The 14,467-nt window shown below is 44.8% G+C and overlaps 1 protein-coding gene across 1 annotated transcript; it reads left to right on the forward strand.

Moving 5' to 3' along the window:
• Nucleotides 1-7,822: 7,822 nt before the first annotated feature.
• Nucleotides 7,823-13,924, forward strand: GIMAP2 (GTPase, IMAP family member 2). The gene is made up of 3 exons (XM_036328958.1): nucleotides 7,823-8,123; nucleotides 11,567-11,602; nucleotides 12,470-13,924. Exons 2-3 carry the CDS (start codon nucleotides 11,575-11,577, stop codon nucleotides 13,453-13,455), a joined length of 1,014 nt encoding a protein of 337 aa, XP_036184851.1. The 5' UTR covers nucleotides 7,823-8,123; nucleotides 11,567-11,574; the 3' UTR covers nucleotides 13,456-13,924.
• The last annotated feature ends 543 nt before the right edge of the window (nucleotides 13,925-14,467 follow it).

Here is a 14,467-nt window from a genome sequence, read left to right on the forward strand (position 1 = left end):
GGAAAAGGCTTGGACTTGAACTGAGTCTTGAACAGAATGTCTTCAGAAGGTGGGAACTGCACCACTGGCTCTCCTGGGTCTCTGGTGTGCTGACTGGAACTTGCGACTATTAACTCCATAATCAAATGGGCCAAATTCTTATAATAAATCATGTGAGCCAATTTTTTATAATACATAAATATCCTTTATAATAAAGAAATCTCTTCATATATGTGTGTGTACACAAACACACACACACATTCTGTGTCTGAAATTTCCAAAATCTGTGTCATATCTGAGTGGCTCTAATATTTGCTTTGTGTCTTCAGACTGTGTATTTTTCCTGCCTATTACTAGGCCTTGTAATGTTGAAAGCTGGATGTGATTCAACAGATATAAGGAACTAAAGTCAATAGGCCTGTAGAATTTTGTCTCACCTATTGTCTGTGGGGTTCCCTAAGGACCCCCTTTTGTAAAGCTTTGAAAACTTTATTACATTTTTTTTCAGTTACAGTTGACATTCAATATTATATTAGTTTCAGGTGTACAGCATAGTGGTTAAACACCTGTATACCTTACGATGTGATCCAGTACCCACCTGGCATCATACATAGTTATTATGTTATTGACTATATTTGCTATGCTGTGCTTTTCATCCCTGTGACTGCTTTGTAACTGCCAATTTGTAATTCTTAAAGGACTCCTTAAATAGAGTCTGCCCCTCATAGTTCCTGCAGCTTCAGTTTACTGTTGCCATCCCAGAGCCTGTCAATGTGGTGGTCAGGTGTGAGGGAGGGGTAGTGTGGTCTTAGAGTTAAATCACACCCTCTTAGTGGGTCTGTGTCCTGGGGCTGTGATCACCAGTTTGTTGTTTTTTGCTCTTTCCCTTCCCCTTACCCCTTTTAGGTGACATGACCAAATATGATTACTTCCTGGATTTTTCTCCTCATTTCATTACAGAGTCTTTTTTCTCCTCTATGCTCTGGCCTTGAAGGACCCCCTTCAGTTATTTGAATGCTTCATCTCATCTTTTTGTTCTGGAACAGCTGTGAAAAGATGGAACCAAAATGTTCCTCAGGGAGTGTATTCTATCATAAAAATATTCTGATAAAGATTTTGAAGGTTTAATGAAGTTTGGAGGTTTGAAATGTTCACCATTAACACTATTTTAAATGTTTGTGTTTTTTTCTGAAGGAAATACAATTATGTGTCACATAACTACATTTCACTCAATGAGAGAGAGCACATACAATGGTGGTCCCACAGGATTACACTGGAGGTGAAAAAGTTTTATCATGTAATGACATCGTAGCTGTTGTGACATTATAGCTGTTGTGATGTCATAGCTGTTGTAACATTGTAGTGCACTCATTACTCACATGTTTCTGGTGATTCTGGTGTAAAAAAACTCACTGCACTGCATATGAAAGAACAGTGTACCACACATATACTGTACCTTTCCTATGTTTAGATACACAGGTAGTTGCCATTGTGTTATAATTGCCTACAGTATTCAGTACAGAATCCTGCTGTACAGGCTTATAGTATAGAAACAATAGGCTATACCATATAGCCTAGGGGTGTGGTAGGATGACCATTTGGGTTTGTATAAGTGCATGTTATGACGTTTGCATAATGAGGAAATAACCTAAGGATGCATTTCTCAAAATGGATCCCAGTTGATAAGTGATGTATGACTGTATGCAATAAAATGAAATTGCATGCATATGAAACATAAAGATGTATCTAAAATTATCATCTCATCACCTATGAAATCAAGAGAATTAACTTCTAAGTTTTCTAATTACAAATGTGATGGGTACAACATTAAATAAAAACCATAAAAGTTAACTAACATACAAACAATAGCCAATTAGAAACACAATGTTTATGAAAGTAAAAATAGGCAGGATCACTTTGGGGAGCCCCGCGTAGTATCTAGGAATCTGTACTCTTTATAAGAGTACACAGTTAGAAGCTGGGTTTATTAACCAAGACTTTGACTGGACTTCATGGTTGAGAGAAACACGCCTCGACTCTGGATGTTACCAGAAAGTTTTAACGAATTAAGGTTGATTTGGGAAGCCGATAAAAGCCCCTTTTATAAACAGCCTGGAGCCTTGCTTATTTACATGGTTCATGGCAGTTTTTTTCAGCTAAGGACTTAAGGTTGCTCTCCTGGGAGATGACAAAGAAAGAGCCTCAAAACATTTTGGGAAGCTTGAGAACTTGAGGAATTCACCCAAATCTATAGGTATTGCAGGAAAAGCCTGATGGCAACTGTGGCTTGGCTTCTTTGCCCTGAGACGCTAATTAAAGCTTAATCTGGAGATTTCTTATGAGATTCCAGCAAAGCAGATTTAAAAGAGCCTATATGGTTAATTGCTATTCTTGTTGTATTCATGCAAATAATCAGGCCAAATTGAAACTAGACTTAATGCAGTAAATAGATTAGTCTTAATTTGGCTCTTTTGATTTGAAATGAGAGTGACTTTAGGGAGAGAAATTGTGTTTTTATGGCATACACTAGAGGCCCAGTCCACGAATTTGTGCACAGGTGGGGTCCAGCCAGCCTGGCCCCAGTCAGGGCTGATCAGAGCTGGGCCTGTCGGGAGGAGGAGATGGCAGGAGGTTGCCTGGCCGGCCAGCCTAGATCAGGGGACAATCAGGGTTCCTGATCAGGGCCGACTCAGTTGGGGGAAGGGGCCCACAGTTGATTGACTGGTGGGCCCTGCTCCCCATTAGGGTTGGGGGAGCCAACTGGGGGTAGGGCCGGCCCACCACTCACAACTCCTTCCCCATGGCCAACCCCAGCCCCAATGGGGTTGGTGGGGGGGGTGCCTATTGGGGGCCAGCAGCCTGGGGGAGGGGCCACAGGTTGTTGGCCAACCGGCCCTGCCCTTGATTGGGGTGGGAGGGCCCATCTGGAGTGGGGCCTGGAGGGCTGCAGGATATTGGCCAGCCAGCACTGCCCCCTATTGAGGTAGGGTGTCGATCAGGGGTGGGGCTGGCTAGGGGGTGGGGCTGCAGGCTGATCAGGGTGGTCGGGGCTCATTGGGGGCATGGCCGACCAGGGGGAGGGGCTGCAGGAGGTTGGGGTTGCCCGAATGAATTTTCACTCCCTGTTGGGGTGGAGGTGTGTGATCAGAAGTGGGCTGGCCAGGGTAGGAGCTGCAGGCCTACCATGGTGGGGTGGGCTGATGGAGGGGGAAAGGAGGGGGTGTTTGGCCATCAGGCCTGGCTCTTGATCAGGGTGGGAGAGTCCAATCAGGGACAGGCCTTCAGGGGGGAGGTTGGCTGCTGGCCCCATCCCCTGATCAGGTGGTTAGCTGGCCACAGTGGGCGTCATAGGGACCGGTTGTTAGGTCGTTATGGCCTACTAGAGGCCTGGTGCATGAAATTTGTGCACAGGAGCAGAGGGTCCTTCAGCCTGGCCTGCACCCTCTCCAATCCAGGACCCCTCGGGGCTGCTGGCACCTAATCTCTCACCTGCCTGCTGGTCTGATCCCCCAACTGCTCTCCCCTGCCATCCTGATCCTCCTAAATGCTCTCCCCTGCCTGCCTGATCGCCTCTAACCGCCTCTGCCTCAGTCCTGCCACCATGGCTTTGTCCAGAAGGACATCTGGAAGATGTTCAGTCTAATTAGCATATTACCTTTTTATTAGTATAGATGCCACCTTGCCTAAAAATGCAGGTTGTTAGCAGGTTTTCCTATCATGGAAGGGGAGCCCGCAGTAGCATCCTGGGTTCTGACCAGGGCTTAGGCACTCGTGCTTTATCTCAGCAGATGAGATTCCTAGAAGAAGACTCTTGGATATACCTTGAACATGTCTATCGATTTTGCCAAATCATCCTCCAAAAATGTTGAACCACTTTAAACTCCCACCAGCAACCATGCGTGTGCCCTCTGTTCTACTTTGATGCCAGTATCATTGATTTCCCCCTAGAAGCTTCCCTCCCCTCAGCTGGGACTGCTTGGCACTTGAGCCACCCTCACTGTTCAGCCCAGGACTTGATTTCCCGAGATAGAATTATGGATGAGGAAAAATAGTTTTCCTCTACCCTTCTGAGTTCTTAGCGGGGGCCCTTGTAATGAAAGACAGATTACCAAGAGAAAAACTAAAGTTCATTAACATGTGTACCTCATGTATATGTGGGAGATCCCAGGGAAAAATGAATAACTCCCCAAGGTGGTTTAGAATCCATATTTAAATACCTTCTTCCTAGGGAAAGGGGACAGGATATGTAGGCCTCTTAGAGGAGATTACATGATTTTTAGGAAAGATGAATGGGGGTGGGGAAATAGTTTGTAACAAAGTTTGGGTGTGATGTCAACTTCTAGTCTCCTGTCCTGTGACAGGAGTCAGTCTTCACTGGCTGATGGCACTTTTCCCATCAAGGGAACCTTTTGGGGGGGGGGAGGAGTCCTATTTTAGGCAGAACAGGAAACTTCAGTGAAAACCTCTCCTTGCATTTGCTGTTTTTCAAGCATCTACAGCTCAAGATCATCAGTATAACAACACAGCATATGTTGGGGTGGCCCGTTCTCTGACCTTCAGAATAAACCCAACAAAAGCTTGTTTCCTCTTTTAGATGATTTGCCACAGTAGTGTTATTCCCTGGAGACAGTATTCTGACCAGACCTTCCTTGGAGTGGTCATAACATACCCTGTGCTTGTAGAAAGCTGTGGGCCATATCACTAAATAAATCAGGGTCAGTTTTCTCATCTTGTGGAAAGGGAGATAAAGTTATGACAGTTTATCTCCCTTTCCACAGGTTTCCTGCTGGTTTGTGTCTCTGCTTCTCTGGCCCCAGTGGCCCCAGTGCCTCTGTGGCCTCAGGGTTAGGGGCTGCTGGGTGCCTGCCCCCCCCCTGCAGGTTCTGTCTCTGCTCCTCTGACCCCAGTGGCTCCAGCCCTGCCACAGCTGTGGGGCTTGGGGTTTCTGGGTGCTGCCCCCCCTGCAGGCTGTGTCTCTGCTCCTCCAACCCCAGCACCCAGGCAGGGCTTGGGGCGGCTGGGTGCTGGCCCCCCTGTGGGCTGTGTCTCTGTTACTCTGACACCAGCGGCTCCAGTGCCTCCACGGCTGTGGGGCTTGGGGCTGCTGGGTACTGCGCCTCCTAAAGGCTTGTGTCTCTGCTCCTCCATCCCAGAGGCAGCGCTGACCAAGCAGGCCCAGAGGCCCTCCACCAGTGGGTTGGGGCAGAACTCCTGCGTCGTTGCCAGGCTTCGCTCTGCTGCTTGGAGCCTATGTATGCAAATTAACTGTCATCCTTGTTGGGTTAATTTGCATACTCTCCTGATTGGCTTGTTAGTGTAGTGGAAGTATGGTCAATTTACATGTTTGTCTATTATTACGTAAGATGGTAGCTGCCTTTTTATATAGAAGATTAGACTCTAGTTCAGTTAGTTGTCTTACTAAATTTTTTCCTGAGCTTTACAATTTCTAAGATAAGGCCCAAGGCATACTTAATCTTAGTAATGGATACTTGCTGCAATGCTCTCTTTCATTGGACCATTAGTCATAATTCTTGTCATTCTGGCTTTTGCCCAATAATATTAAGATTTATAACATAATTTGTCTCCACCAGGTTATGAGCCCTACTTGTACTCCGGGAATCCCACCCCTTGCTGACACTAGATAACATTGCAACCTCCTTCTGTTCCCAGGCCTCACCTCCCTCTGACAGAGAGCAAGGATCTCTTGGCTTTGAAGGAAATGTCATTCCTCCTCAGCAAGAAGCAGCTACATGAGGGACCCGGCACCCCTATTCCCTGAAAGAATTCAGAGCCAAGATTCCTTGAGGGGAAATGTAGTAGGTAGTTGGATAGGGATGAGCAAAGTAGGAATGATGGGCATGGTGCAAAAAGTCCCCAAGGCAGAGAGCCCTGGGTGCCTAGAAAAACCACAAGCCCTTGCATGACCACTCCCTTAAGCACTAACCCCTGGAGTTGACACCTAAGCCTAAGCTGTGTTTCAGCTACAGGCCCAGCAAAGCCGAAAAACCAGACAAGTGAGCTATGGCTGACATTAGGACCAGCTGCATTGACTAATGACCCTCTGCTAGGCACCAACAACCAGTTGAGACCAGGACCCTGAGGAGATATGCCTGGAAAGCTGATGAAGATTCTATTAAGATCCTCCCCTGAAGCCCCTGATAAAAGCCCTCAGGAAGGAGGACCCAGCATGGCTCTCTCCACGGAGCACACCCTGCCTATTCCCATTCCCTTCTTTCCTCTCTCAGGGTGCATCTATAGTCTCTAAGGTCCTTTTTTTGCCTCTCCAAGGATGCTTCTTTTGTCTATGTAACTTGTATTCTGAGCCCATTTCTTCTACGGCTCACTTCACTTCTACTTATATGTCCCTAAATAAACTTTTTCTTATAATTTCAGTCTTGGGTTTGAATTCTTTTCTAAGCCAGTACCGATGTTGCTGAACTGAGGTGTAACACCTAGTGCCATTTTCACTACTAACAATATGACATCCCCAATCTGATTTTCAAAACGTGCTCTCAACAATTTGAAGCATATATTCTTAGAGAGGTTCAATAGTTTTTCCTTTGATTCTGACCTTTTCATCTCTGTCCCCAGTAGATAATACAGTGCCTGGCATGTAAGATGGGATAAGCAAATGTGTGGAAAATGAATTATGACATTGACTTTCCAGTATGCCTCTATATACAAGGTTCCTAGTTACGGACTTCTGACCATTGTCTGAACTTTCTAGCACCAGCATCTTCTTCTTATAAAATAGCTGCAATCCACCATTCCAGCTAGTACAGTGTTCTTTCAGGCTGTGCTTTAAAGGACTTTACCCCCCTGAGTTCAAGGTTAGGCCCTCTGACCTCACTTATGTAAATCCTTGGTGCTCTAAATCAATTTCTTGTTTAATAATCAGTATGCTAAGTGAAATAAGCCAGTCAATGAAGGAAAAATACCACATGATCTCACTCATTCATGGATAATAAAGACTATTATAAACTTATGAACAATAATAGATACAGAGGCAGAGCTGCCTCAAACAGATTGTCAAACTGCAGCAGGAAGGCCGGGGAGGGTTGTGGGGCAGGAGGGAGGGGGATAAGAGATCAACCGAAGGACTTGTATGCATGCATATAAGCATAACCAATGGACATAAGACACTGGGGGGTAGGGGAGGCCAAGGGATTGTCAAGGGCGGGGAAAAAAAGGACACATATGTAATACTCTTTCTAATACTTTAAGCAATAGAAAAACAATTAAATTTAAAAAAAACAGCACCTATAAGAAGAGCTTCCTTGATTTGCAAATATTCCAAATAAAACTATTGGAATTGACCAACAGAATGTGGGAACCTAAGCCCACATTGTGTTCTCCATCTCGCTTTGCAAGGTAATGTTCTGTGTTCACTGCTCCAGCCTTAAATGTGTGGTCAGTTGACAAATAGAGGAAGGACAGCCCTGCTCCCGGTTGCCCGTACATAACACTCCAGTCCTTATGAGCCCCACGGGCTGCTCTGTCCAATGGCAGAGAGGGGGCAGCCAGCACCTGCGGCTGGGGAGCCCATCAAAGTTTTCATGTCCTTAGAGTTGGTCTCCAGGCCCTCTGTGGACCAGCAATGCCTGTGTGCCCCTAGTGAGCAAGAACATTCTAGAAGCAGAGCCTGGAGAAGGGCTGTGTGGGGTAGGGCTAGGCAGGTGTTCCTGGGATGGGTGCTGAGGAGAATGTTGGGAACTCCTGTGTCAAGGGGTTGTTTCTGATGGGGGAGGAGGGTCCATCACTGCCTGCATAGCCTCTTCCTCCACATATTGCTTATTTAACACATCATAAAAAGGAAATGGGAGGTGCCTGGCAGCTGGCGGGCTCTGACAGGAAGCATCCCATTAAGGGGGGACACAGCAAGGTCTGCTCGCTGGTCTCCAGGTCCTGTTTACAGCAGTTTTCCTGCCCATCCAGAGGGCCTGTCCCCCGTCTAAGGGGGCCACGGGGAGCTCAGCAACCCCTTTCTCCTTGCTGCTGGAAAGCCACGTGTCCTGAAATGCTGGATCTGCAGAGGGCTCCTGTGTAACAGTGTCTGCCTGGCTTCCCGCGCGCCCACCTGCTTCTTCCTGAGGCCACAGAGCACCTTCCTGGGGCGACAGAGCCCCACTGGCAGCGCCTGCCAGGTAAGGGGACACCGAGGAGCCTTAGAGGCCGTGGCCCAGCCACAGCCGCTCACTGCCGGGTGATCTCACACAAGTTACCCTACTTCTGGGCTCCCCCATCGCTGAAACAGGACAATGATGGTGGCGCTGGGGACCACAGTGGGTGGATAGTGGGGGAAACAGTCGGAATCACAGGCTACAAAGTGTACTACCCGGACTTGAAAATAAATGAATTAAATGCCCATAACCAGCATCACTGTTAATGATAAGATTTTTTAATGCCCTAAATTTTAGGGCATGTAAACAGGATTTTTTTATAAACCAAAAGTATTTTTTGGTATTCGGAAAAGCATTGTTTTAAATTTCTTGTATTGAAAGCAAAATTGAATGGGTGCTTTATGAATTTTATATATGCTGTAAGAAATTGCTGAGCTTTGAGTTTGATGTATATTGCATTATTTTTGTTTTACTTATTAAAGTTAGGAAATAGCTCCTTGTTAGTACTTTGGGAAAATAAACGCACATTAGCTCACTTTTTATAAGATAACAACCAGCCCGGCCTGGGTGGCTCCGTTGGTTGACCGTCATCCTGTGTACCAAGAGGTCGCTGGGATTCCAGCTCCAGTCCAGGTGGGGCTTGCAAGAGGCAGCCCATTGATATTTCTCTCTCTCCCTGTCCTCTCTCTCCCTCTCTCTAAAACAAATGAAAACATATTTAAAAATAAATAAATAAAAGGTAACAACTAATGTAATTAAACAAGAAAAAGCAATAAGAGGTATATATTTGGAAATAGGGGAATCAAGTATCATTATTTGCAACCCAAGTCTATGATCAACCTAAAAATTCCAAGATAATCAAAAGGAAATAAAACAGTATTTTTTAGAAATGCTAAAATAAGTAAACTGGATGGTTTTAAAATTAATATATTAAAATATTTTTATTCCTTCATACAAAATAAAAACTCTTTAGAAAATTCTTTTTTTCAAGGAAAAATTCTGATTTGGAATGGCAACACAAAAAGTGAGATTCTCAGGAATAAACTTGGCAAGAAATGTGTGCACTCTACATGGGGAAAGACCTAATCTATAATAATAAAAGCATAATATGCTAATTAAACCAGATGTCCTTCCAGACCAAGCTGGGGCTGCGAGGGGCGGCCTGGTCCCGGGTGCCTGCCATTGGCCGGAGTGAAGCCTGAGTCCCGGGTACCAGAGGGAAACCGGTGCCAGCAGCTGGGGGAGGGAAAGCCTACTCTTGCACAGATTTTGTGCATCAGGCCTCTAGTACTCTAATAAAGGACATAGAAACTACCAGACATTGTCCCAAAATGGTCTAATATTTTACACTATCACCAACAATGTTTTGGTTGCTCCCCAGTCTCACTTGCTGTCTTTTTATTTTCCCTCCAGCTCTATTGAGGTATAATTGGAGAACAAAATTATATATATTTAGAGTGCACAATGCAATGATTTGATGTACATGTATTTTGTGATTATCACCATCAGGTTAATTGACACTCCCATCAACTCACACACATAATTATCTTATTTGTATGTGTGAGAACCCTTAAGACCTGCTGTCTTAGCAAATTTCAAGTACACACCACAGTATTTAACTGTAGTCTCCATGCTGTAGCAACATGAATTTTTGATACTAGCCATTTGAACAGTATTTTTTTTATAAACCAAAAGTACTTTTTGGTGTTCAGAAAAGCATTGTTTTAAATTTCTTGTATTGAAAGCAAAATTGAATGGGTGCTTCATGAATTTTATATATGCTGTAAGAAATTGATGAGCTTTGGGTTCAATGTATATTGCATTATTTTCGCTTTACATATTAAAGGTAGGAAATAGCTCCCTGTTAGTACTTTGACACAGACAGTTGTATTTTTAGGAATAGAATACTGACATTAAGCAGGAGTTGGCCGTTTTGTATTGTACTTTAAGCACACTTAAGAGGCTGCCCAGTGAAGAAGCAAGGACAGATTCAAAACAAGGTGATAACAGTGTGTAACGGAAGTGGTGTTCACCCATGTCCACGGCTCCCCTGCGTGCCCCAGCCCCCCGATAGTGAGGCCAGCGCCCCTGATTATTCCTCATGGATGGCTGGGGACAGAGAGCAGCATGCCTCACTACTAGTCTGGGAATTCAAAGGCAATCTAAGTGTCATAGTCTGTCTCCCCTGCTGTGATGATTGTCACATAAACAAGGAAAGAGAGCACCTGAAGAATTTCAGCTTTAACTCTGTGAATTGATCGTCCTGAATGCAGACACTGCACATTATTATCGTAGACACTACCTACACCTTTGTCCCCAAGAGATGTGTTCCCTGAAATGACAGAGCTGGAGGGGAAAGAAAAGCAGGGGTGCCAGGGACGCCGCCAGTGAGTTGAGTTCACAGTGCTGGGGTGGTTAATGTCTGTTACTCTCCATCTGACTCTAACAACACAGCTTTTCTCAGGCTTCCCCTTCTGTCCCCGTCTCCCTCTATACTGTCCCCTCACAGAGGTGTCCCCTGACGCATGCTCTCTCTCCTCCCCCATATGGCTGCCTTTACAACAGTCACTGCTACCAGGTGTGAATGAGGTTGAATTCTTTCTCAGGGCGCCTTAGCATTTAGGAAGCTTGTGAGTGTGAGGACACAGCCCCAGCGGCAAGGAATCGAATGGACCAACTTCCCTGGGGTCCCTGTCCAGTTAAAATTGTTTTCTCTATTGACAAGAAATGACAGTTGGGCCACATGATAGCAAATAACTCCTGCTTACATTTCCCTTTTGAACTCTTCATTCTGCTTCTGTGGCGTGAGAATTTCAGACAGACTCAGGTGGGGCTGTTCTGCAGTGGGGAAGCTCAGCGGAGATGACAGAGAAGAAGACAGAAGCGGGCTTTTGTTTTGTTTTCTTTTTCTCTTAGAGCTGAACTGCCGATGCACAGTTTTGAACGGGGAGCCATCTGTGTTTTTTATCAGTCAGTCAGGAAAGCCCACATTCAGGAAAAGTTCTGCAGTTCCCAGGCTGTGCCTGAAAAAAGACATTTTAACAACGAATTCATCCTATTTTAAGGGAAATGGTTTAGAGTGACTGCCTTTGGTTAAAGGGAAGCCAGTTCAGGAACTGTAAACTTCATGTAACTTAGTTTACATGTTACTGGCAAAGAAGGGTTCCTTAGCACAAAGCCGATAAATTGTGGGCACTGGGAAGAGTTTGGGCGTTAATGTGTAGCCTGCGTTTTCTGCGCCTTATCGCTTTGGATGTGCTGCCAGATTCAAACAAGATGCTCTCTGGGTGACTTTAGGCAAATGACCTGATTTCTCTCTTTCCATTCACCTTGTCAGCTTCATGTAAACAAATGAGGCATGGCTGTAGAACCTGCTCTAGGAATATAAGGGTCTTTCATGATTCAGAACTAAAAGTAATAAGGTTGTTGTTGCTGTTTTATTGGTCTCCTGTCTCTCTGTCCCTCAGGAGCCACAATGGACCAAAATCAATGCAGCTACTCGGGTAAGAGACTTCCGGTGTGTGTGCCTGTTCTGCCATAGTCTGTGCCTACATTCTGTAAATATCATGCTGTCCTCTCTAAGCAGAATATAAGCTATGAGCTGTTTATTCATTAGAGCAGGGGTGGGCCATATAAGGCCCTCGAAATCATTTGGTCTGGCCCTGCCAAGGCATTCGGGGTGAGTTAATTAAATGTTTGACCAAATTTAGCAGGCTAATTTAAGTTGATAATTTTGTATGGCCTGATGATGATGATGCTATAAATATCCAAATGGCCCTGGGCCGAGAAAAGGTTCCCCACTCCTGCATTAGAGAATCGTTTTACACTGCTCATCCCCATATTTCCCTGGTCCAGCCATTTCAATGGTGGTCATGACCACACCTCTGCCCAGCGGAGAGCAGAGGAGCTCTCTCTGGCTTTGGAACCAAGTCAGGGTACTTAACCCACCTAGAGGTGGAACCCACAGTTTGGCACCACTTCTCTGATCCTCAGAAAGTTAGTCTTTCAGAGGGGCCAGAACAGAGCGATGCAGGCAAGACTTGCTTGACGAAATGTGTTTCTAAATCCATCTTGTATCTCCCTCTTCAAGTATATTTGCCTAGGATCCAACATGGCAATATGCTATAGTCCTAGAGAAACCCATAGAGGGGATAAATGGCAATAGAAAAAAAAAATTAAATTTATAAAAATGAAAACAAAAAGCCCCATGATTAATTTATTTTATTTGATAGTTAGTTAGCTTCTATTTCACAAATGCAATATATTGTGAGAGTATCTTTTCCCATTATGTGAGACTAACATCTGATCATTAAAAATATTCCATTGGCATGATCAGTACAATAATGACACAGTAAACTTGCTCTCAACAGGACCCTATATAAAGAACCAACCCAGCAGAGGATCAGAGCTGAGAGTCATCCTGGTGGGCAAAACAGGAACCGGTAAAAGTGCCACAGGGAACAGCATCCTGGGGAAGCAAGCCTTTGTGTCCCAGCTGTGCGCCCAGGCCTTCACTAAGACCTGCAGTGAAAGTCGAGGAAGCTGGGGTGAGAGAGAGATGGTCATCATTGACACACCAGATATATTTTCTGAGAAGGGCCACTCTGATCTGTACACAGAGGTGCAGAGGTGCTACCTGCTGTCGGCCCCAGGACCCCATGTGCTACTCCTGGTGACGCAGCTGGGCCGATTCACCACCCAGGACCAGCAGGCGGCACAGAGGGTCAAGGAGATCTTTGGAGAGGATGCCATGAAACACACAATTGTCCTCTTCACCCACAAGGAAGACCTCGATGGAGGCTCCTTGAGGGATTACATCTATGACTCAGAAAATAAAGCCCTAGGCAAGCTGGTGGCAGCGTGTGGGGGGCGAGCATGTGGCTTTAATAACCGAGCAAAAGGGAGTGATCGGGATGACCAAGTGAAGGAGCTAATGGACTTGATTGAGGGCCTGATGATGGAGAAAAGAGGTGACCACTATACCAATGAGCTTTACAGCCTAGTGACAGGGTCAGACTGTGGACCTGAGCAGTCAGAGGAAAGATTAAAGGATTTCACAGGGAGTCTTATAAAGTACATGGAAATTCAGAGATGTCGCACAACCATGGCCAAGGAGAATTGCCTAAAAAGAGCCCTAATCAAAATACTACTGTGTATTCTCATTTGCATTTGGTTGTTTGTCAGATTGCTAATTCTGATATTTTGCGTATTGCTCAGAATATGCAATTTTTTTTACTGCTTATTCTGTAGTATGTGCAATTTGTTCTGCAGCTTATTGTCCATTATCCTCAGAAAATTCATGATAATTCCCAGAAAGACCATTGGTGTGGAATGCAAGACTCCTAGATGGCAGTGATGGATCAGGAATTATTTATCACTGGGATACAGTGGTAATCACAGGGTCTCCTCTGTAAAATGCAGTGCCTGACACCAGTAAATATTTAAGATTCTGTGAAGCGTTAAATCTTAACATCACTCAATTTATTAATGAACCAAATTATTTTAAGTTACTGTTTGTTTTGATATATAATACCAACACCTTTTGAAAGCTGTAAACATAAAATTTCTCCTGTTTGAAAATATCTAAAGCAGATTTATGTTCCTGGAAACTCCTTTTCTCCTTTAAAATACTATGATTGCTACTGAATGTAATAAAATAACAACAATAAGTAAGTTGTAAAGCTCCTGAGATCCCATGTCTTTAATTTTGTTCTTTCAACAATGACACCAATTATGCCCACTAACTACACACAGACACACTCATGCATCTGGTATCAGTCATAAGAGTGTGACTTCTACACACAAAACAATTAATCTCATAAGACCCAGGGGAGATATTCTGAAGGCTTTGCGGGGGCTGGGGAGAGGGGAGGGGGTTCCTGCAGAAACATGAACACCTTTGGATTGAGGACCAGGCCAGCTCATCATCTAAGTCCTTTGACCTGAGACAAGGTATTCAGCCCATGTCTCCCTTGGCTTCTCCTTGTGAGGTGCCAACAGGACAGATTTCAGTCCTGTTCTGCCTGCTACTTGCCAGGCTCAAACTCAGGCCAGGCAGGACCCACAGTGCAGGACTAAACATGCAGGTAACTTGGCAAGAAAGGAACATGCAGCTGAGCAGCAACTAAAACTTTCTTCCACAGGAAGCCTGTGGCTTCAGAAGAGTTTTAAAGACACAGAAAACTGAATACTGTCAACTTTCAAAGGCCCAAAGTGCACTTATTACATTATGTCTCCCTTTTGATTATACTTAAGCAGTTTTATTTATTTATTGTAATATATTTTTTAGTTTCGATAGTATTACAGATGTCTTCCATTTCCCCCCTTTTCTCCCCTCCTTCAAGCCCCTACCCACCAACTCTCCCCAC

This window comes from Myotis myotis, unplaced genomic scaffold (assembly GCF_014108235.1).
Source record: "Myotis myotis isolate mMyoMyo1 unplaced genomic scaffold, mMyoMyo1.p scaffold_m19_p_11, whole genome shotgun sequence".
Taxonomy (NCBI): Eukaryota; Metazoa; Chordata; class Mammalia; order Chiroptera; family Vespertilionidae; genus Myotis; species Myotis myotis.